We start from the raw sequence: 23,518 nt of genomic DNA, 5'->3' as shown, positions 1-23,518 counted from the left end.
GCTCCTGCTCTCAAACATTAAAAAAATAATAATTTTTAAAAAGACATTTAAAAAATAAACCCAATTTCATGCAGTGGTCCAGATCAGTCCCAGGTCTGAGATGCCCTGAAGGAGGGAATCATGAGGTCTTTGCGTGGCGGGGGAGTTCCGCGTGTGGGCAGAGCAGTGGTCGATCATGTGCAGGGACCATTCATCAGCTAGCAGCTCTGCCCGTTCAGGGGTCTTTTCCAGAGCTCTGCAACAGGACTCTCCACGTAAGTGAACATGCTCGGCCCACCCCAAACCGTCCTGCCTGGAACCTCCTCTCTAAAACATACAATGTTTTACAAGATCTTGCTCAACTTTATCTCTTCCCAGAAATTTTCTCTTTTCCATTACTGGTTCATCCTCTTCAGTGTATATGTTTAGGCTCCATCCTCAGAAATTATTTTATAGGTCTGACTTGGGGGGCTCGGAAACCTACATTACTAATAAGCAGCCTAATGATTCTAATATGGATAGTTCATGGTCTACACTTTGAGGAACAAAATCAACCTGCAAGTATGTGGTGACTGTCAAAGAAGAGCCAAAAGAATGAGTTTCATTATAGCTTTAAGAAATTAAAAACATATCAGGTGTTCACAATATACGCTCCCAAGTTTTTTAGAGGCCAGTTCCAGACACTTCCTCATCTTTTGCATAAGACTTTCATCTCAACCTTCCTTCTCGTGACTGCAACACCCTCCCACCAAGCGCCCAAACAAGAAGTCTACATATGCCCATTGCTACCCAACAATGTACACACTTGTCAGGGGCCCCACACCCGGTAACACCTTTCTAGTTTTGGTTGCTGGTCTTAAGTCAAGAGCACACGGCACACAAAATCCGACGTGTGGGTATGAGATGGGAGCAGCTGTGTAAATGGGAGTCTGTGGCAGTACCTGGAGTCTTGAGAGAAAGAGGTCATGTGTTTGTGACTGAAAGAAAAATAGTTGTCTGTAAAAAATTTTAAAGATTCATCTTTAAAGATTCCAGTTATAGTCACTGTTTCCTATTTTAACTGAAATAAATTTGTGCTCCTGCACAAAAACACACTCAATCTCTCCTTCTAAGAAACTATTCTGTTTAATAGTGCACTTCATTTATGCTACAGGATGAGCAGGATTGGGAAGACAGAACCAAAGATCATCCCTTCAGCTGGGAAACTCGGGAGCTCCATCCTAACCCAGCAACGCGGCCCAGTCAGGCCAGAGACTCCCTTCTCTGGGCTTTGCTTTTTCTTTGCACTCATACTTGGCTGCTGAAGTCAGAAGTGGGGTCAGGAGGGATCCGGCTGCTGGGGCCAGGTGTCATAGGTCACAGGGGACAGAGGGCAGGGCAAGCTGGCTGAGTGAGCTCCATAAAAGCATTCCTAGTAACTGGGGGTTTGGATTAAATCACTTTCCAACACAGGAGTGGGGAGAGAACAGGGAGAGAGCAGGAGGGAAACCAGGCCAATGCCAAACGCTTCTGCTCCTCTCCGTTAGACTTACTGGTATTCGGATGGATTTCGCAGCCATATCTATCACAGGAGGGAAGTACAAGGAGTTCTCCAACAAAACTGCCTGCCTTGCTGCTCTTGGAAACCTGGGCTTGCTACTCCAAGAGCCCTGCAAAATAGTTATCACAGAAAACCTCTTGGGGTTCCCCCGCCCCCAATAAAATAACACATCCCTCAGCACCAAGTTTTTCCATAATTAATGAAGTCATGAGACAACAAAAAAATAGCACATTCCTTATCAAAACTTAAAGCTGGATTAGGAACAGTGGCTTTGAAATACAGCCTCCATTTCCCCTTCTTATCAAATAGGACTCAGAACATTCTTTCCACTGCCTTCTGTGCTGACTATACTGACTCCGACTACAGGAATCCTTGGAATTTTATTCCTACTGTGCTTCCATTCCCCACCTTGGAAAGAAAGGCTCCTCTGGTGTGAAAGAAATGGTCTAGTGCAAACTCCCTTCCAGAATGGAAGGTGATAAGTCCCAGAGCCTCCCTCTTATTCACAGCACTTAACCTGCCGCTCGCCACCTGGTGTCATTCTTGGGGAAACAGACTAGGTAGCTTCATCACTGTGCCAGGATGATTTGCCCAATTTGCCCCATTCTCTAAAGTGAAAGGGTTGAGTCGGAAGGGATACATTCTAAGTTATTCATACTCATATAGTAAGGCAGGAGCTCTTTAGACTCAGAGGAAGTGAGGAAAACAGGTGTGTGGCTGTCTTTCATGTAGACTCTTGGATATTTAATTCAGCAGTAACTCTGAGAGAACTTTTGCTCATTCCCATCACATTCAAAGGCTTCTCTCCAGTGTGAATTCTCTGATGGCGAACAAGGGCTGAGCTATACCTAAAGGCTTTCCCACACTCACTACATTCATAGGGATTCTCCCCTGTGTGGATTCTTTGATGCTGAATAAGGCCTGAACTATAGGTAAACTTTCCTCCACATTCCATACATTCATAGGGCTTCTCTCCAGTGTGGATTCTCTGGTGCTGATAGAGGTGTGAGCTCTGGCTGAAGGCCTTCCCACACTCGTTACATTCATAGGGCTTCTCTCCAGTGTGGATTCTCTGGTGATGGATGAGGGTGGAGCTCCTACTAAAAGCCTTCCCGCATTCATTACAAGCATACGGTTTCTCTCCAGTGTGGATTCTCTGATGATGAGTGAGGGTAGAGCTCCAGCTAAAGGTTTTCCCACATTCGTTACATTCATAGGGCTTCTCCCCGGTATGGATCCTCCGATGCAGAATGAGGGCAGAGCTACAACTAAAGGTCTTCCCACAATCATTACATTCGTAAGGTTTCTCTCCGGTGTGGATTCTCTGATGCTGAATAAGGTGTGAGCTCTGGCTGAAGGCCTTCCCACACTCACTACATTCGTAGGGTTTCTCCCCCGTGTGGATTCTCTGATGTTGAATAAGGTCTGAAGTTCTATTAAAGCTCTTGCTACATTCATCACACTTATGGGGTCTGTCTCCCATAGGAAGTCTCTGATGCGAAATGAGGTTAGGACTCACAGTGAAGCTGTTCCCAAAATCATTATACTTCTCACTTCTCTCTCCTGCAGGGCTTAGCTTTTCCTCAACTGTCACTTGACCAAAATCTTCTATCTTCCTATTCAATCTTTCTCCAGAGGAGTTCCCCATTTGCCTCTTTAGACTGACTTTTTGTTCATAGGCTTCTTCAAACTTAAGACCCTGAGAAATATCCTTTTGGAATCTTCCCAACAGCACCCCACGTGATCCTGTATCTTCAGAAATTTCTTGATCGTGCTCAGTTCTGGTCTCACCATCTGGCACAATACAAAATACAAACATCACTTGTCCCTTGTGGAAGAAAGAATCAAAACCAGAGGGCAGGATAATTACGAGAAGAATGTTCATAGGGCTAAAAGCACATGCCTCTTACCTGCGTGCAGACCTGCCCAGGCTGGGGGCAGCCGAGGCATGCTAAGATAATTGCCTTGAGGAAACAGTGAAGGAGAAAGGCAGGAAGCAAAATCAAAGCAAAAAGAGTTAGAAGTAAGGAGAAGGCTGGAGATGGGAGGAGAGGAAGACAGACCAGGCAGAGGCAGGGAACCAAAAACAGAAGAGAAAGGACATGCTGTTCAATGAAGTGACAAAGTCCCCACAGAGGTCAGAGACTGCAAATACAAGTGGGGAGATGGTGGCTTTCAAAAAATAGGGGAGAACAAATACAAGCAAGCAAGCACAGAAGGCTGATGGGAAACAGCAGCAGAGCAGGAAGAAGCGACAAGGGGGAGGCCACACATGCCAAACCCATGGGAACAGGCAAAAGATAGAGTTCAGTCCATCTCTGGGCCCTAGGCCTAGGAGGCTGTGCTAGGATGTAAGGATTTGACTCATTTGACTTCTCAGTTTTCACTACTTTGGGGTTTTCAAAGGGAGTTTCAGGGACAGAGGATGAATGAGAAGGATTTAGATAGTCAGCATTTTTACTCTGTCAATGTTTTAAAAAGTAAAGATAGGACGATGTCAGCGACAGAAACAGCTGTTTCTCCCTCATCTGAATAGGCACCTCTCAGGACCTCCTTGTTCTCAGCTCCCTTCAAACCCAGGACTCTCCACTCTTCCTCTCAATGCAGCCCAAAGATTGTGTCAAAATCCAGAAATGGAAATCCCGCCGTGGGGGAAGACATGGGATAAGGTCATGTCAAGCAGTCCCAGGGCTCAATTCCAGACCCAGGGCTTGCAGGGGCCTGAAAGGAAATGTACAGGGGTCTCCAGCGGGAGTCAGGGAGACCCCCTGGCACCGCCCAGAGAATGTTCTCACTGGAAGCGAATGACAGACAAGGAATTCAGTCCACAGACTAAAGGTTAAAGAAGCCAGCTGCTCCCCGAAACAAGCAGAGATCTCTACCAGAGCTGCTGCACTTGGCCCTGAACAAAGCAACAGATCCCCCAAGGTAGTACAACAGAGAAGAGAAGGAGAGTTCCAGATGTGCCCTTGGGCACAGAGCAGGGCCTCCATGTTTAGGGATCCCAACAGGCTAATCTTTTGGAAAAGGCTCTCAAATATACATTAAGAATCACAGGGAGAAAAGCACCAGATTTAGAGCCGAAAGACTAGGTTCAAGTCCTGCTACTTGCTAGCTACACATAAAGCACATGTAAAGCACTGAAGACCTCTGACTTCTCTTTCCTCGCCTGTAACATGAGGAGACTACCAGCGGCCTCCATCACTGTGTTACTGAGAGGTAGAGAGAATGTATACAAAACCTCTTTACAAACTCCAACTTACTACACAAACAGGAGTTACTATCATGATTGTTGTTAGAACTTTCTAAGATTAAGTCAATCCTTAGCTGATCATTTTGTGATTCGACTATTACTACCAAACAAGGAAACAGAAAAATGCCACGGGACTTTTACTGAGAAAGCAAACTCCTTACCCAGCGAGAACACATTTCCATAATTCTCCAGCATCACATCCCTATAGAGGTCCCTCTGAGCAGGCTCCAAACGCTTCCACTCCTTTCGGATGAAGTACACAGCTACATCCTCAAATGTCACCAGCTCCTGAAACAACACGGTCTTGCATGCAATTTCAGGGTGAGGGATGGGACTGGCAGCACCAAATAAATAAATTTAAGTAAGTAAGTAAGTAAGTAAGTAAGTAAGTAAGTAAGTAACGGGATGAGGCCGAATGATGCGTATCTACGAGGTGGGGGGGAGGAGGTTATGGTGCAGGAAGAGAGGAGTCCGTTATTCAGCAGGAAAGGACCATGTCCCTGATACAGCGAATCACAGTTTTGGGCACCAAATGGATGTCACTGCACAAACGTTTCCACAAAATGGTAAGGAAAAAAAGAAGGATAAAGGAAACCACAGCTCACCTGGGACTTGGCCTTTAGCAGTGCAGCTGCCAACATCTCATCCCCCAGGCTGTCCTTGTCAGAATACGCAGGAACTTTTGAGGAAGGAAGAGCTGAAAGACAATAAAAGGGTCCGTGAGTGAAGTCATCTGCTCTCTGGCCTCCGAACCCACAGTAAACTCACGGGGTCCTGGAACAATCTAGGGCCCACTCCCTCTTACACATCTAAGTTTCATTCCCCAGTGGCTGTGAAAGGTGCTTACACAGGCACATTCAGTGTGCATCCCTCCTCCAGAGGAGGGATGTCCAAAGCCCTGTTGATGCTGCTCTCCATCTGCCCCAGGTCCCTTCCTTTCTGTCCAGTCGCTGCTTCTCAGGGAAGCAGGCCCAGTCCTCCCATTAGTGATCAGCACCTTCTTGTCCTTTCTCCCAAGCTTGGATAGAAACGCAGACATTCCTGCTCACGTCCCTTCCACCCCTCTCTGCATTTCTCAACTCAAACTCATGCATGAAGGTCTCTTAGACCAGAGGAAACCAGTAGCCTGACTGAACAGATAATGCCCATTATTCTTTCTCTTCATCCCCAAGATCATATCTAAATACTACATGTTTCCTGTTTCTGTGCTTGATCACGTATCTTCTTCTGTAATTCTATTTTTTTTTTTTTTTTTATAAGTAGGCTTCACGCTCAGTGCAGAGCCCAATACGGAGCTTGAACTCACGACCCTGAAATCAAGACCTGAGCTGAGATTAAGAGTCGGATGCTTAACTGACCGAGCTAGCCAGGTGCCTCTTCTTTAATCCTTAAGTTAACATATTTGCCCCTTAGAGACTCTAAACCCCTAGAGACACTGGATTGTGTACAATAACCTACAGAGTTCCTTACGTGCTTCTTCCTGATAAGCATACCCTTTAGGACTGTAATTGGCTCTAAGTCAGTGGCACAGTAGATGGAAGCAAAATACAAACACTTTAATGGCTTCTACTCATTTTATCCTTTTGCCTGTGACCTACAAAGCCAAGAGCCCCCTCAAGTGCAAGCTCCTAAAGTACACAAACGAGGACTACGAAGTTGGCAGCTACCAAGCACCTGGAAGTCTGTGATTATAACGGTTTTCTTAATTCCGCATGAGGTACCAACAGCACTTCAAAAATGCCTGAGCTATAAAACCTGGTAAGTTGTACATCATTATCGTCTTTAGTCAGCCTTCCCTCCAGACTATTAGCTACTGACCTAAATGATTAGCTACCGAAAGGGAAGGACTGTGTCTCCGCTACATGTGGATTCCAGTAGCTGGCCCAGCGCCTGGTGAATAAGAGAATGCAATGGGGAATGTCTGAATGCAAGAACAAATGAATCCTTGTTGCTTACCACTCTCAAGCAGGGGCTGAGGTTCCTGAGATACGCAATCAGCCTGAGTTTCCATCGGTAGGGCCAGAAGCTCTGGGTCTCTGGTCTACTATCCGCAGACTCAGCAGGAAGAAGGTTTTGAATGAGAAGGCGGAAGCACTGCAGAAGCAAAGTTCAAGGTGCAATGGTTAAAAAAAAAAACAAAACAGATGAACAACAAAAAAAAAACCTCCTGGGAGCTAGTATTTCAGGTAGTCCCGAAGACTAGCAAGAGAAAAACACAGAAACTGGGACCAGCCTTCCAGATCCTGGTAAATACATACACCTGCTCCCTGTGATGAACCTGCACGGGCACCACAGAAAGGGCCCCATTCCTAGACAACATCCCACCTCTGGCTCCCACAATGTACTGAGTCATATTTGTAACGACAAAAGATGTGGAATACTGGTGTCAAATAATGACACTAACAGAATGAAACACTAAGCAACGACTGAAATAAAAAACAGAAGAAAATGAAAAAGTGTGCACACATATATTTACAAAACGTGTATGTGTTGTATCAACTTTTAAGGATGTTTAGGATAGTGCATAAAGCTAAACATTTACAGATTCTTTTTCTTTCTTTCTTTCTTTCTTTCTATCTATCTATCAAGAGAGAGGGAGGGAGGGAGGGAGGGAGGGAGGGAGGAGGGGAGAGGGGGAGAGAGAGAGAGAGAGAGGGAGGAGGGGAGAGGGGAAGAGAGTGAGAGAGAGGGAGGGAGAGGGAGGGGGGAGAGAGAGAGGGAGGGAGGGAGAGAGGGAGGGAGAGAGAGAGGGAGAGAGAGAGAGAGAGGGAGAGAGGGAGGGAGAGAGAGAGGGAGAGAGAGAGAGAGAGAGAGAGGGAGGAGGGGAGAGGGGGAGAGAGAGAGCGAGAGAGAGGGAGAGAGAGGGAGGGAGGAGGGGAGAGGGGGAGAGAGGGGGAGGGAGAGAGGGAGAGGGAGGGGGAGGGGGAGGGGGAGGGGAGAGGGAGAGGGAGAGGGAGAGGGAGAGGGAGAGGGAGAGGGAGAGGGAGAGGGAGCGGGAGCGGGAGCGGGAGCGGGAGCAGGGGAGGGGCAGAGAGAGGGAGACACAGAATCCAAAGCAGGTTCTGAGCTGTTAGCACGGAGCCTGATGCAGGGCTCGAACTTAGGAGCCACGAGATCATGACCTGAGCAGAAATCGGACGCTTAACTGACTGAGCCACCCAGGCACCCCTTTGCAGATTTTTTAAAAAAAACCCTCACAGACAGTAGAACTAGGAAAAAAAAATTTTACTTTATTACGCTTCTAGCTATTGTACCAAATTTTGAGGATAAGGGGCCACGAAACAGCACCTAAATAGCAGAGATTGGAAAAACTTTTCATGAGTTTTCTGGCTCCCATTTAAAAAACCCTGGGGAAATAACACCTGATGCCCAGAACTAGGGCAAACAGCTCAGATTAATTAAATAAGATAAATCCTTCCTCTCCTAAGATGGTTGTCTGCTTCCAGTCTCAGCCAAAGGCAGGATGCCACTGAGGGACAGGGGCTCCTTCTGTGGTCCTCGTGCAGTGTCATCACAGGGAGCAGGTGTATGTATACACCAGATCTGCAGGCCTGGTCCCCATCACCGAGAAGGCAGCAGCCAGCCTTCTTTCTATCTCCCCTTTCTCCTAATATATCTCCTTGGAGAAGAATCTAAATCCCTGACGCAGGGACCAATACTTTGTTAAGAAACATAAGCTTACTTATTACTCCCTGCTGATGTCCCACTGCTCAGTTGCTATGACCAGCAAAAGAGATCTGTTCTTTGTGGCTCGAGTGAATAAAATGAAACGTCAGTATCTAGACCGAGGTTTGGATCTCAAGTGGAAGTTTCTACTGCCCTCTTGAATGCTGTGACAAGAACCAACAGACCCAGGAAAGGCGCAGCAGCTACCAGAGCTTCCTTGCACTTAGGCAAGAGAATAGAAAAAAAAAAAACACCTGGATTTCATCTACCTCCCTCTTTACATATTTGTTCGTTTAACAAACAACTGTTGAGTGTACTACACTGCAAGGCCCTACTGAAAGGAGTAAAAGCACAGGAACGTAAGCGGTATCTGCTTCCTCATTATAGACCGCTGCATTCACAGAAGGCATAAAAAGGGGCGGGGCCCAGAGAGTCACTCAGAGCTCACAGAACTCTTGTCTTTGGGCACCAAGGAGGTACAGAATGCCCACCACCAAAGTCTTTACACAGAGAAAGGCACTGAATGAGGCACGGGCCAGGCCCAAGGGCAATCAAGGTGACACACCCTACTGCCACCAGAGCTCTCCTCACTGGGTCCCTTCAACTCTGTCTCAGAGCCAGCCATCTTTTGTTCCTATCAACCAACTTTACAATTTCCAGGACTGTTTATAAGCAGACCCCTCCAACTAATCAGCTCTTAGTCCAAACTCTCTTTAAAGGAAAATCAGAGGCTCTGACTCCAGAGGAAAAAAAGTAAGCCTCCCTCCTCACAGCTGGGTTAACCAAAGCTGGAACTCAAAGGCATATTGTTGAGAACAAGTCCCCAGTGTCTGGATCAGTACACAGTGTTTCTCGTGGGAAGAAAAATCTCCATTGTGCCCCCACAGCGTCAGGTCCAGGCAGGGCCCTTCCTTGCTCTGCTGCCAACACCTCTCCCTGAAGCTGCTCCTGGGGACCGAGAAAGATGACCTGGCAGTGAGAACGAGTCATGAAAAGCTTTACCTGCTGGAATCTTTCCTTCTTTGGAGTTAGTTGCTAGAGTAGCAATTACCGGGAATTTGGAAGCCTCTGTTCAAGTTCCTGGGAATTCTAACTTTAGTTGATGCCAATGCTGCTATGTGATTAAGGAAAAAAAATTTTTTTAAATATTCATAAACTTCATTTCTACTCAGACAAAGAAGAAAAAAAAAAAGAGAGAGAACATATACTAATCAATATAATTAAGACTACAACTGGTACTTGGGTTGAACCCCTAGAGAGGTGAAAGGCAACTGAAATTTCTCCAGGTCAACCTTCCACCCAGTGTAAGAAATGGCTGCCTGGCTGGCTCAGTCAGTAAAGCATGCAACTCTTGATCTCAGGGTTGTGAGTTCAAACCCCACGAAAGAAAGGAAATAAAGAAAAGAAAGAAAAGACCTTCTCAAGTTCCCAGTATTCTGACAGCTAACGTGCAAGAAACTCTCAAATTCAGCAAGGAGTCTGTTTCATGGCTGCACAGCTCAGCCATCAGAGGTCTTCCGCTAGAGCTGAAAATCTATCCCCGTGGACCTTCACCTCACAGAGGCCTAGTACCCTATGGAGCTTCAAGAATAGAATCTTTTCTTTCCAGGCAACTGTTGATCAAACACTTGTAAACCACACTGATGCCCACTCTCTACAAACTTCTCTTCTTGGGGATAAATACCTTTAGCTCCTCTCATTCCATAGATTTCAGGTTCATCATCCTGCTTATCCTCCCCTGGAGTCTACAAATGCCATTCAGAACGTAAACATCCTTCTGCGTTCAATCCCACTTCAAAAGCCGATCAAATCAGGGATCTAACACAACTGAAAATGGGAGCCAGACACAGCTGTACCATTCCCCGTAAGAGACTCGATTTATTGAACGCCCGTAGGATTATTCCCGGGATCTGAGTTTGCACACTCCGCTCCTTCGCCCCATTCCAGACCAAGTTCTAACTGCGAATACTTCGTTGAACTCCTCAGATCCTCAGACCCGTCTAAGTAAAAATAGACTTCCCCTGCCGCTGGCGCGAACAACCGCGTCAACAATAAATAAAAGCGTCTGGGAGAATTACCAAGTTAGGGGCGCTGTCATCAGCTGTTCTAAAGAGAGGGACCCGTTTACAGCCATACTGGAACTTTTAAGTGCTCCAACTGGGCAAAGTCACAAAACCAGAACCAGAGCCCCTTTCCTCCCGTCCTGGCAGGGCCCCGTTTGGAGGAAGGAAGCCCCGGGGGAAGCGGAGTCCAGGACCGGCTGCGGGGGACGGAGCGGCGCGTCCCGGCGCCCTGCTCCGGGCGGGCCTGGGGGCCCCGCGGGCCGCAGCGGCGCGGACACCACCCCCTTCCCCGGCGACCACAGTCTCCGTCTCACCGCGAGCCCCGGGGGCGGCCGGACTCACCCTGGGGGCAAGGACGGGAGATCTGGGGAGCCGGACACGGGGCAGGCCGTGTCGGACCCTGTCACAGACCCACACACCGGGACAGAACAAAGAACGGAAGTTCTCTCTGTTTCGCTTCCGGGTCGGCGCTTTTCACCGCCCACGCTATCCCCCGAGGCCCCTCCGCGCCCACTTGTTCTCTCTAGGAACATGGGAGGTGTTCTCCTCTCGGTGGTTTGGCGCCCTCGCCCATACCGGCCCTGGCTTTCCGGCCCGCCGCCGCGCCCCCTGTTGGCTGGGCCAGGCGAAGAGCCGCGTACCTCGGCCTCTGAGCGCGTGCTCGGGTGCCGCTGACCGCGAGCAGGCGGCGGGGGTGGCCGGGGTCTCCCACGAGCTGCCGAGGGCAGGGGAGAGCGCACCTTGCCCCAGCGACCGGGGTCCCAAGCCGACCCGCTGCAAAAAGCAAGACTTTCGAAGGATTCATCAATAGAAAAAAAAAAAAAAATCACCTTTATTTTAAATTCCCAAATAAACCAAGTTTATGTTTCAAAAACCAAGTTTTGTGTTTGTTTCATGTAAAAATGCCCCCTTTAAATTACTAAAATCTGAAGAAGCCATTGCAGCCCGTCAGAGAGTTACCGTAAAGACAAAACCTGCACAAGCTGATGGGAGAGAAAAGTCGGGGAAGTTACCGATGGATGCATCCGAAGAAAACAAAACAGGCGAAGCCCCCCTGCAGGTACCAAATGTGTGCAATGCTTGAAGGAATTAGGGGGAGGCTTCCCGTTTCCCTCACTTTTATGCCTTGCCTTCACTGGAGGATCCCTGTAAGTGTCCGGAATCAAATCCTTACAAAAACGAGACCTTGTGATATCCTGCGCAACGAGGGCCCTCCTGGCTCCCCTTGTAGCCCTGCCTCCCATTTGATCCCAGCTTTCACTGCATCCAGTATTTATGGTGCCCATGTTCAGCTCTGCGATTGCAACAGAACTTACTCTCCACTGACTTGCAGTGTAAGAGCCATAATTTAAATAACCAATTGCAGGAAAACATGATAAGTGCTAGGGAAAGGAGACTTTCCAGAAGTGTTTGCAGGCCCTGGAGGGGAAGGGAGGTGCAACAGACAGAGGGAACAGCCAGGGAAAAGGCCTGGAGGCAGGACAGAACACTGTACTAGTAACGCATGTAATTTGTGCGTGGCCTGAGAAGGGTGGGGCCCATACCCAGTCCTTCTAGACCACAGTGAGATTTTGAGCAAATACTTGGCATATCCAAGCCACTCAGTAAACTCAATACCCACCCACACCCCCCACCAAAACAAAACAAACACACACAACCCCTGTTTTTTGTTTTTTTTAATCTCTTCATTCTGTTTTCTTCCACTCCTAACCTCAGGGACAAGAAGTTCAAGAGCTATGGAAGGAGGCAGTGGCAAGCAGAACAGGGAAGGGTGGAAATAGAGGGAGTCTCTTCAAAATGGGATTGTTCTGTAAAAGGTCTCCTAATGCCAATCCAAGGGGAACAGCTCTTAGACTCCCAGCACCTTCAATGCAATCAGCTCTATTACTCTGGGGCTCAGAAGTCAATTTGTAATTTACGTGGGCATTTGCCCCAGAGCCCAGCCACTTGGGTAATTCTCAGCTAGTTCTCAAATGCTACACTCTTAATGATTATTCTTCTGAGTCCATGATCTCTATAGTGCCATGAATCACCTAAAGGACTCTCAAAGCAGTCCACCAAGGTGGGAAAGAAAGTAGCTGAATTTTGTAAAGCTTTTACCTAAAACAAAGAGAAAAAATGGAGTAAAAAGGTAAGCCTTCCCAAAAGTCAATAGGAGGGCATGCACTAGTGGCCTCACTGGGGGGTTTCGTGTCAGACTATACCAGTCTTCAGACAAGGATATGAGCAACCTGGCAGGTAGGGATGGGGGATGGAGAACACAAATATTCTCAGAGAGTGTGTGTAGACAGCTAGTTTTGACAGATTCAATTTCCAGAGTCTTACATTTTCTTTTTTTTTTTTTTTAATTTTTTTTTTAACGTTTATTTATTTTTGAGACAGAGAGAGACAGAGCATGAACGGGGGAGGGTCAGAGAGAGAGGGAGACACAGAATCGAAAGCAGGCTCCAGGCTCTGAGCCATCAGCACAGAGCCTGACGCAGGGCTTGAACTCACGAACCGCAAGATTATGACCTGAGCCGAAGTCGGACGCTTAACTGACTGAGCCACCCAGGTGCCCCCAGAGTCTTACATTTTCTATCTGTACATCTTTAAAATTGCTCCCTTGGAAAACATCCCTATGGCCAGGGTGCCCTCCTTCACAGTCATCTTCCCTCCTGGTAGAAGATAGCTAGGCTTCTTTACCCCCAAATCTTACAGTGATATATTGATCTGGGGTGTCAAACCTTTTGGGGTACCAAGCAAAAGGATTCACTTGAAATACTGCTGCCAGTAAGGATTAGGTGAACAAATCCTTTGTGATTCAAGTGGTTTCCTATTATTTCCTGTCTCAGACTATGAGTCTGGAGTTCTCTTGTCCAGCAAGAAAGCGGGTGCAGAATTAAAGAGGCTAATGTCTATGGGGAGACAAGAGCCCTGAGTAAGGGTCCTTTCTCCATATTTATTAGGATCTTGAAAGCTTAGATATGTGATGGACGTGCAGAAAGTAAAACAGTAATCATTAACTTGTGTGTGAGAGATAAAGGATCTCAGGGACACACGTTGTTAGAGGTTAGGGTCCAAACATAACCTCTCGGTGCCACACAGATGGCCATTTCCTGCAGGCCCTGCATCTGGTTATCTGTCTTTTCTAAGGACTAAGATAAATGGAGCATGCTATCCTGAGAACCATAAGCTACTCAAGATTCCATTATGGCCTGTATATCATTAGCTGTTCTCAGATGCTTTGGTCCTGTTAAGGCGGCTTTCCACCCTATGCCTTTTTAACCCATTTGTGTAAGCATAGAGAATTTTTAAACCTATTTCCCATAACTTCCCTCCAGTAAAAGGAGAGGACAAAACCATTTCTGTTGTGAATCACAGTGTGATTTTGCCATGTAAAATCAACACTGCTATAACTATATTCCTTTTGCCACTCATCTCATCTATGTGGGCAGGATTCCCAATATTTACGTCTATAAAAGCAAAAGTAGGGGGTGGTGCCTGGCTGGTTCAGTCTCTAGAGTATGCAACTCTTGATCTCTGGTTGTGCAGTTGTGCGTTCAAGCCCCATGCTGGTCTTTAAAAAAAAAAAAAAAAGCTTTAAAAAGGAAGAAAATTTTAAAAAGAAAAAGCAAAAGTAGGAACAGATTTAATACTTTATTCTAGTAGTAGGTAATGCCCATCTATTGAGAAAAGCAAGACAGTTCCCTCAATCTCAGTGGGGTAAATTCTAATAAACATAACTTTTTGTTTATTAATCATAGATCAGATTTGTTATATGTTTATATTTTTCTCAATTGTGAAGTAATAGTTATAATGATAACCCAAACCAGGAGAAAATTTTAAAGCCTTGCATTCATACAAAATCCAGTATTAATTAAATTTGTTTATATTTAATTTTCTGCAGCAAATTATGTTAATCAGTTATCAATAAAATACTGACCTTATTTCATCTACAATCCCACACATGCTCCTCCTGATTATTTTGAAGCAAACCCCAGACATAAGTTTATCTGTAAATATTTTGGTATAATTGCCTATATAAGGACTCTTGGAAAAATAACTGATACCATTACCACATCTAAAATATTTAATAACTTTTAAAATATTATATATGGAGCCAGTGATCAAGTTTCCCTCATTGCCTCAAAATTTTTAATTTTTTATAATCCTGTTTGAATTGTGATCCAAATAAGGTCAATGTTGAGATCAGATGATATGGATCTTAAGTTTCTTTTAATCTATGAATTCTCTTTTCATCTTATTTTTCTTCCTTGCGATTTAATAAAAAGGATGATTTATCCTGCAGTTTCCCACTGTCTGAAGTCACCTGTCTTACTGCATTGTCCTATAACATGTTCTTCAGGCCCTTATGTTTCCTATAAATTGGTGATTAGATCTATACCAGAGGCTAAAAGAGTTTAAATTTCTATACTTTAGTTTTATGAATTTTGAATACAATTTTAATTTTTTGTTTCAGTCAACTTTTGCATCTGCAATCAGAGGCATGAATATACATAAAAGACTTTATCTCACTATATATGGGGTGTATACTTCAGGTTTGTGCACTTGCTATTTGTATGTTATACTTCAATCAACAATAACAAAATAACTGTCCCCCATAAAGCCTCTTAAATATGCACGCAGAAAACACTTGAAAATACAATTTCTAATCTATTTAAAAATATTCCACTATTAGTGGCTGGAATTATTTTGTGTATCTGTCTACTTCTCATTATCAGTATTCCCTCTCCTTCAGCCCTCACCAGAGTCTCTGAGAGCAGGGACACTGACCGTCTCATCTGGCACGGTAATCCTCCAAAATCTAGAACTGCCTGACACTTAGCAGGTGTTCAACAACAACTGTGCAACAACTAACAAATAAGGAAGTAAATATTTATGGAATTCTTTGTTTCCTTCCAATATGCCCTCAAATATATATAAACTATGCCCCAGATATTGCATGAGACATTATTATTATTACATTAAAAATTATTTGTTGCTCACCTGAAACTCAAATTTAACAGGTCACCCTGCATTTAATCCGGCAACCCCATCTCCACTGAAACTGTACTTGTTGAAATCAAGGGGAGTGCTATTTAGCTCACTTCCCTGAATTCGTTATACATGTGTTCACATTCTTCTTTAATAGAATTCTGCAGCTCCCGCGGGAATAAGTAGGTACACTTCTTTCCCCTAATTCTTTAATTTGACAGGATCCTAAGAAATGTAACTTTAGTGACTTTGGGACCTTATGGGATCTTCCATTCTTTCATGTTAGTAAAACCATGAAGTTCTTAAGGAGACTTAAATTTGTATTTGCCTATTTTGCATGGCTTTGCCTAACTCAAGATTGAAACTTACGGTCTTTTTGCTGTTTCCTTTGAGTCAGAAAATACTTCCTCATCGATTATTTTAAATTATTAATTTCTATCCTCATCAATATTGTAAAGTAGTCCATAATACCAATGTGTTTGAATAACAAGAATCAACAGAACTACTTCTCATTCTGGAAGAGATTCCAATGGCCATTCTTTTATTATTATTAGTTTTACTGTTTATTTTTGAGAGACACAGACAGACAGACAGAAGGTGAGTCAGGGAGGGGCAGAGAAGACACACAGAATCCGAAGCAGGCTCCAGGCTGTCAGGACGTGGGGCTTGAACTTATGATCTTGAGTTCATGACCTGAGGTGAAGTCAGACACATAGCCAACTGACTGAGCCACCCAGGTGCCCCTCCAATGGCCATGCTTTTAGAACACTTGATACCAACTTTTTTATTTTTGTTAATCATTGTAGACTCTGGCTTTTTAGACTAAATATATGACAATCAACCTCAGCCAATATTCTCTTTGATGCTCAAATTGTCACTATTTTGGCCAATGTGAACTCATTTTAGGTTGATCCTTATGTCATTTCAATATAACCTCATTAAATATGAAAGCTTTTGGTACAACAAAATCGGCAGGCTCACCTTATTTTTCTCTTTGTAAAACTAGCTATTTCTCCAAGGAACACTGGTGCAGGGTTAAGGGAAAAGAAAAATATTCATCTCGGGGTTCCCATTATTTCTGGGTAGTTGCTCATGGACAGAAATTTAAAAAGATAGATATTAAATTTTTCTTATTGTAAAGAAATGAGTTAATGTTCATACTGCCAATCCAGTTTTACTTAAATTCTTAATTCCACAACTATACTCCTGCCTTTACCTGTTCCTGGAATACCATCTTCATTCTTTAAAAATGTTCGAGGGGCGCCTGGGTGGCGCAGTCGGTTAAGTGTCCGACTTCAGCCAGGTCACGATCTCGCGGTCCGTGAGTTCGAGCCCCGCGTTGGGCTCTGGGCCGATGGCTCGGAGCCTGGAGCCTGTTTCCGATTCTGTGTCTCCCTCTCTCTCTCTGCCCCTCCCCCGTTCATGCTCTGTCTCTCTCTGTCCCAAAAAGAAATAAAAAACGTTGAAAAAAAAATTTTTTTTTAAATAAAAAATAAAAATGTTTGAGTGCAGGCACCTGTACACACATGCATGGTGAGCAGGGGAGGGGCAGAGAGAGAGGGACAAAGAGAGAAACTCAAGCAGGCCCCCCCCCCCCCATCAGCGCAGAGCCCCTGGGGCTCGATCCCGCTCATCTCGAGATCACGACCTGAGTGGAAATCAGGAGTTGGATGCTTAACCGACCGAGCCACTCAGGAGCCCCTGATTTGTTATTATTTAAATAAATGCCATTAAAAATAAAGTACTGGGAAAATACTATGAAAAGTATATATACAAAATTTGAGGGGCACGTGGGTGGCTCAGTCGATTAAGCTTCTGACTCTTGATTTTGACTCAGGTCATGATCTCATGGTCATGGGACCAAGCCCTGTGTCAGGCTCTGTGCTGGGTGTGGAGCCTGATTGAGATTCTCTCTCTCCCTTTCTCTCTGCCCCTCCCCTGCTCGCACTTGCTATCAAAAAAAAATTTTTAGAAATATTCTAACACATGACAGAAAAGGTCCTAAGGTTTTTAACATATAAAGAGCTTTCATAAATCAAGAAGACAAAGACGAACAACTCAACAGAAACAAGACAAAGAATACAAGGAGACATTTCACAGAAAGAAAAGCAACTGGCCAATAAAGATAAGAAAAACACATGTTCACCATCACACATTTTATTTATTTTTTTAATTTTTTTTTTTTTAACGTTTATTTATTTTTGAGACAGAGAGAGACAGAGCAGAACAGGGGAGGGGCAGAGAGAGAGGGGGAGACACAGAATCTGAAACAGGCTCCGGGCTCTGAGCGGTCAGCACAGAGCCTGACGTGGGGCTCGAACTCACGGGCTGTGAGATCATGACCTGAGCCGATGTCGGCCGCTTAACGGACCAAGCCACCCAGGCGCCCCACCATTACGCATTTTAAAAATTAAAATGAGATATTTTCTATTAGCTTGATATAAATTTAAAGTTTATATATATATATATATATATATATATATATATATATATATACCTTTAATAAGTTATATATTTAAGGTATGTAACATGGTAAATTTTGTGTATTTTACAACTTTAAAAAGTTGGAAAAAATGATTGAAATGTGTGTATTGGCTGATATCACAAATGTAGTATTAGAGTCAAAATTGGCTTATTCATCTAAAATCATGTTTTTGTATCATACACTTTATTAATTTTTTTTAATGTTTATTTTTAAGAGAGCAATAGAGCGTGAGTGGGGGAGGGGCAGACAGGGGGAGACACAGAATCCGAAGCAGGCTCCAGGCTCTGAGCTGTCAGCACAGAGACCCATGCAGGGCTTGAATTAATGAACCGTAAGATCATGACCTGACGTTTAACCAACTGCGCCAGCCACCCAGGTGCCCTTTGTATCATATACTTGAACTGTATTTTAAGTCACTGTAGGTAGACTAGCTGGGGTGAAATTAAGCCATTACATAGAAATGTGGAGACCACTGTGTTATTTCCTATCTCAAGATAGGTATCACCTTTCTCTCTCCTAGTAGTGGACAGTCTCCACCAAAGAGAAGGGCTGCAAGAGCTGCTGCCCTGATTCCAGGCTAGCCCTTAAGAGATTATTCTAGAACAATGGATAAAGTCACAACGTGTTTCCTGGGATGCACAAAGCTGACACCTCATCAGCATATATACATTCTATTGGTGTAACTGAGTCCCCTCGATTCATCAGATCATCGTGCTTGGGGAGACAAAGGGTTGGAAGGACTGCTGCCCACAAATGCCAGGGGTAAGACTGCCAGGTAAGATGCAGGATGCCCGGGGAAATTTGAATTTCAGATACACACTGAATAAATTTTTTAGTAGAAGTATGCCCCAAATGTTATTTATCTAGAATCCAAATGTAAGTCCTATAAGTTTATCTGTGTGATATGGGGGGCGGCATGCTCACAAGCATCTTCAGACCAAGACAGTCTCAAAGCCCCCTGGGGGCAGTGTTCTTCCTGGCCCACCAGGATTCAACCACTCTCCTAGAGCCAAGCAGGCACTCCACCTAACCACAGGTGGGCACTGAGACTCGAGCAGAGCTCCCGTATTCCCAGTTTCTCCCATTTGTTAGCTTGTTCTGTTCAGTAGATTTGAGCTGTAGTTCCCTACAGAAGCCCATTATTGGCTTTTCTCTCCCCTTCCCTTCCTGCTCCCTCACACCTGGCTTTCTTTTTTTTTTTTTTAATTTTTTTTTTTCAACGTTTTTTATTTCTTTTTGGGACAGAGAGAGACAGAGCATGAACGGGGGAGGGGCAGAGAGAGAGGGAGACACAGAATCGGAAACAGGCTCCAGGCTCTGAGCCATCAGCCCAGAGCCTGACGCGGGGCTCGAACTCACGGACCGCGAGATCGTGACCTGGCTGAAGTCGGACGCTTAACCGACTGCGCCACCCAGGCGCCCCACACCTGGCTTTCTTGAATCACCTCCCTAAATAAACTCTAGGCCTTCAAGTCCTTGTATCAGACTGTTTTAGGGAAATCCAAACTGTTAACAGTCAGTGCTGGAAGTGGCCCTTGAAACCGAGCCATCAGGATGAGACTTTGGGACAGGTCACTCACTGGTCAGATGGTTAGTAAGAGGAGCCTGGTAACGAGTGCAGTAGTGATAACCCTGGCATGCTACACCATGGAGTTACCGAGATTCTCACTAGTTCTAGCAAGAGATGAGGTACAGGTAGAAGGGGAAGCATTAGCTTCTGGAATAGTCCCAGAACTTGAACATTACTGGGATAGTGGCAATTATTAGGACCGCGGAGTTTCTCAAGCTTTGAAGAAAGAAAATTATAGGCTTAGTTCAGCCAACTATCACTTCAGGGCATGTTGTGGAAGCCAAAGTCACCCATGGGAGGGATCAGTGATCCCATCTGCAGCGAGAGCAGACTGGCCTGAAAACCAGGCACACGGTTTATTGTGAGGGGGTCAGAACTCCAAAGAAAGCTAAATGCAAAACCTTGCCAAGTCATTTATGCCAAAATTCTGGGCCCTGATTGGGAAAGATTCAGATCCTGATGCATGGGACATCTGGGTAGGTGTGTCTGAGGACCTCAAACCCCAAATTCCCCAGAACCCTCCAGCCTAACAGACACATCTCCCTTACCCCCTGCTGTAAGAGAGTAGCTTCTTTGTGCTTGGAGACTGTGCAAAAATCTCACCTGCCGACAGTCAGGGAACAGACAGTATGGGCTAGAAGGAATCCTGTTGTATATTATTGACTTGCAGAGTTTAGAAGGAAGTTTCAGAGTCAGATTTTCAGACTTTGGTAGAGGCAGAATATATATACACAATCAAAATGCACACGAGGCTAATGAACGTTTCCAATGATGAAAAAATGTGTCCAGTGTGCAGAAAACAAAATTAAGCGCAACACAGCCCAAGGTACTCTAGCTGCTCTACCCTGACTTCCCAATACGCACCATCACAAGCACTCAAAGTTCCAATGACCTCAAATCCAAATTTTCCAAGAGCTACAACCAGGCAGGAACAGTTTCCTCTCTCTAGAATAGTGTTCAATAACCGACATACCATTTATTTGAACAGTCCTGAGGCATTACAAGATGTTACAAGTTTATTCCAAATCAGATTAAATTGTGCTCAGGTGGCTCAATTCTTTACAAATCATACTTCTTGAATATATGTTAAAACAGTTAAACAGTTTCAGTGTTTCTTCCTTAATTATATTGGATATACTCAGCTTAACTATACAAAAGGCAATGCCGGCCTGGTTCAGGAGACCCAAAGTGTGGTGGGGGACCCCGTCCCAGCGAGCTGGCCAGTGGGCAGTGAGTACCCTGATGCCCTCCAGGACCTCCTTCCCACTGTGCCAACACCCAAGCACTCATTCCTCAGGCACCCTTGACGTTGAGTGAAACAAAATCTACCACTAGAGTTTATAGCGCAATTACTAGGCTTCTCCCTAGGATCCGTATGCTAAAACTTGAAAAATCAAAAACCACTCAGAGAGCATGCTCAACACTTAAAGCACTTCTCCCTCTCCAGTGTGGACCCTCTGATGTTTGGAAAGATTGGACTTACTACAGAAGGTTTTTCCACAATGATTACACCAATAGGGCTTCTCCCCAGTATGGATTCTATGATGTTTATTAAAATTTGAGCTGTGGTTGAAGGCTTTCCCACACTCCTTACATTTATATGGCTTCTCTCCAGTGTGGAGTCTCTGGTGTGAACTAAGACCTGCGTGCTGACTAAAGCTCTTCCCGCACTCGTTACACTGGTAAGGTTTCTCCCCAGTGTGTATCCGGTAGTGTCGAATGAGGCTGCCTTTACCACTGAAAGCTTTCCCACAATCTTTACACTGATATGGTGCCTCTTCAGTGTGCATTCGCTGATGTTTAAGGAGGTCTGAGCTCTGACCAAAGGCTTTCCCACACTTACAGTCATAGGGCCGGTCCACCAAGTGTGTTCTGTAATGAAGGGTGAGGTTTGAACTGTGGCTGAAAGCTTTCCCACATTTGGTGCACACATATGGTTTCTCCCCAGTGTGTGTTCTCCGGTGTTTAGTAAGATTTGAGCTATTACTAAAGGCCTTTCCACACTCGGCACAAATGTAACGCCTCTCTCCTGGGGTAGGTTTAGTGGGAATCAATTCTCTGCCTTTCTTAGAACCTTTGTCTAGGAGAGGAGTTTTTGTTCCTCTTTCCTTTTCAAGGTTTACCCACTGCCTTTCTAACCTGGACTCACATTTACTGGCAATAATCACAGGAATAATATCCCTTTTGAATTCTTGAGATTCTTCAGAACTTTTCTGCTTCTCTGTTGATTCCTCATTCTGGGTGTTCGATTTATGATCTGAAACAATAAGAAAAAGAACATGTCAGTTGTGTTGTGTTCTGAGAAGCAACTGTTAAAGGAGAAATTGAAATGTCACATGATGTGGATGGGTTTTAAAGGGTGACCAAGTATCGCTCTGTGAGAGGTCACAGTATCACAGATACACAAAGTCACCATCAGATCTAGTATACAGTACCAGGCTTTCACACAAGGCCACGACTAGCAGTTGTTAGGATATAATGAGTACACAGCCTTCTCTGCCAGGAGAAGATCTTCACATAAAGAGGGCAGTAAGGCAAAACCAGGCTGCTGGGACAGCAACAAAGGCCATGGTGATGCCCAGGCAGAAAGAAACAAGTAAGAAATATTACTGAATGGTTGAAGTTGATTAAGGAAAATAAAAAGGGTAATAAAGGAGACCAGGCTAGTGGCAAACTCCCCTTCTCACAGAAGTGGTAAAGCAACAAAAGAGGACATTCGGTCCATATTCGATCATTCTAGTCCCAGATCATTATTCATTTATTTATTAAAAAAAAATTTTTTTTTTTAACGTTTATTTATTTTTGAGACAGAGAGAGACAGAGGATGAATGGGGAGGGTCAGAGAGAGGGAGTCACAGAATCTGAAACAGGCTCCAGGCTCCGAGCTGTCAGCACAGAGCCCGACGCGGGGCTCGAACTCACGGACCGTGAGATCATGACCTGAGCCGAAGTCGGCCGCTCAACTGACTGAGCCACCCAGGCATCCCTCATTATTCATTTAAATGAAAGTGCTAACTTCCCATTAGAGTTTGACTCTCATCATGTAACCTACAGTGGCTATGTCTTACAATTCTTTTATTTCTAAAGTTAATACTCCTGAAATTATATTGAAGCAATATATCTTCTTTAGAGCACTGCACTAGGCAGCAACACTTACAAGTCCATCTAATCTGTCCACATACATGGAAAAGGGGACTAAGAGAAATCCACACTGAACCACGGGCTCCCTCTGAGAACTGTCAGCCCCCCCGTGAGTACAAGAGCCTCAATCAACAAGGTACTTTCCTCTCAGCCCCTTCCCTGGTCCCTGGCTCTCTCTCTCCACTCGACCCATCTATTTCCTTCCACGTTCACCCCCTACTTCCTGTCTGCTGGGGACCCCAGCAGCAGTAGATAAAAGTCCCTTTCATTCTCTGTGATGAGCAGTCACACTTGGCTACATGTACAGATTTTCCCTGAAGTTGCCATGTACTATGTGTGGGAAATAAGTAACTTAATACATAAGCTAAAAAAAATTTTTTTAAGTTTATTTACTTATTTTGAGACAGAAGGAAAGAAACCCAAGCAAGCTCCATGCTGTTAGCACAGAGCCTGATGCAGGGCTCGATCTCATGAAGTGTGAGACCATGACCTGAGCTGAAATCAAGAGTCAGATGCTTAACCAAATGAGCCACCCACGTGCCTCTAAGCTAAAAATTTTAAATAGCCTTATGAACTGGAAGCTGAAAAGAATTTACCAGGGACCATTTCTGCATAATCCAATGCTGACGTTAACAGGTTCACCCAATTATTAACAATATTAACAAATAAACAAGCATCATCTCTTACTGGTTCATTCAACCTGTCACACCTCTGTGAACAGTCTCCTGTTTTACATTTTTAAAATGTTTATTTATTTTGAGAGAGAGAGAGAGAGAGCGAGCACTACTGGGGAGAGGCAGAGAGAGAGAATCCCAAGCAGGCTCCTCACTGCCACCACAGAGTC

At 44.8% G+C, this 23,518-nt stretch overlaps 1 protein-coding gene across 1 annotated transcript in view; it reads right to left on the bottom strand.

Annotated features, from left to right (window-relative positions):
* Nucleotides 1–574: 574 nt before the first annotated feature.
* The window catches only part of ZKSCAN1 (zinc finger with KRAB and SCAN domains 1), a 67,575-nt gene continuing 44,631 nt past the window's right edge, over nucleotides 575–23,518 (bottom strand). The window contains exons 10-17 of the mRNA XM_058711886.1: nucleotides 20,960–21,790; nucleotides 20,082–20,136; nucleotides 10,844–11,275; nucleotides 9,281–9,407; nucleotides 6,729–6,813; nucleotides 5,378–5,469; nucleotides 4,934–5,060; nucleotides 575–3,313 (exon numbers count right to left, since the gene is read on the bottom strand). Of these exons, the coding sequence (XP_058567869.1) occupies nucleotides 2,244–3,313; nucleotides 4,934–5,060; nucleotides 5,378–5,469; nucleotides 6,729–6,813; nucleotides 9,281–9,407; nucleotides 10,844–11,275; nucleotides 20,082–20,136; nucleotides 20,960–21,790 (2,819 nt within the window). The 3' untranslated portion in view covers nucleotides 575–2,243. The remainder of the gene's footprint in view (nucleotides 3,314–4,933; nucleotides 5,061–5,377; nucleotides 5,470–6,728; nucleotides 6,814–9,280; nucleotides 9,408–10,843; nucleotides 11,276–20,081; nucleotides 20,137–20,959; nucleotides 21,791–23,518) is intronic.

The sequence above is a fragment of the Neofelis nebulosa genome, chromosome 18 (genome assembly GCF_028018385.1).
Source record: "Neofelis nebulosa isolate mNeoNeb1 chromosome 18, mNeoNeb1.pri, whole genome shotgun sequence".
NCBI lineage: Eukaryota > Metazoa > Chordata > Mammalia > Carnivora > Felidae > Neofelis > Neofelis nebulosa.
The sequence above is the reverse complement of the archived record's forward strand: the minus strand, read 5'-3'. Positions and strand labels throughout refer to the sequence as shown.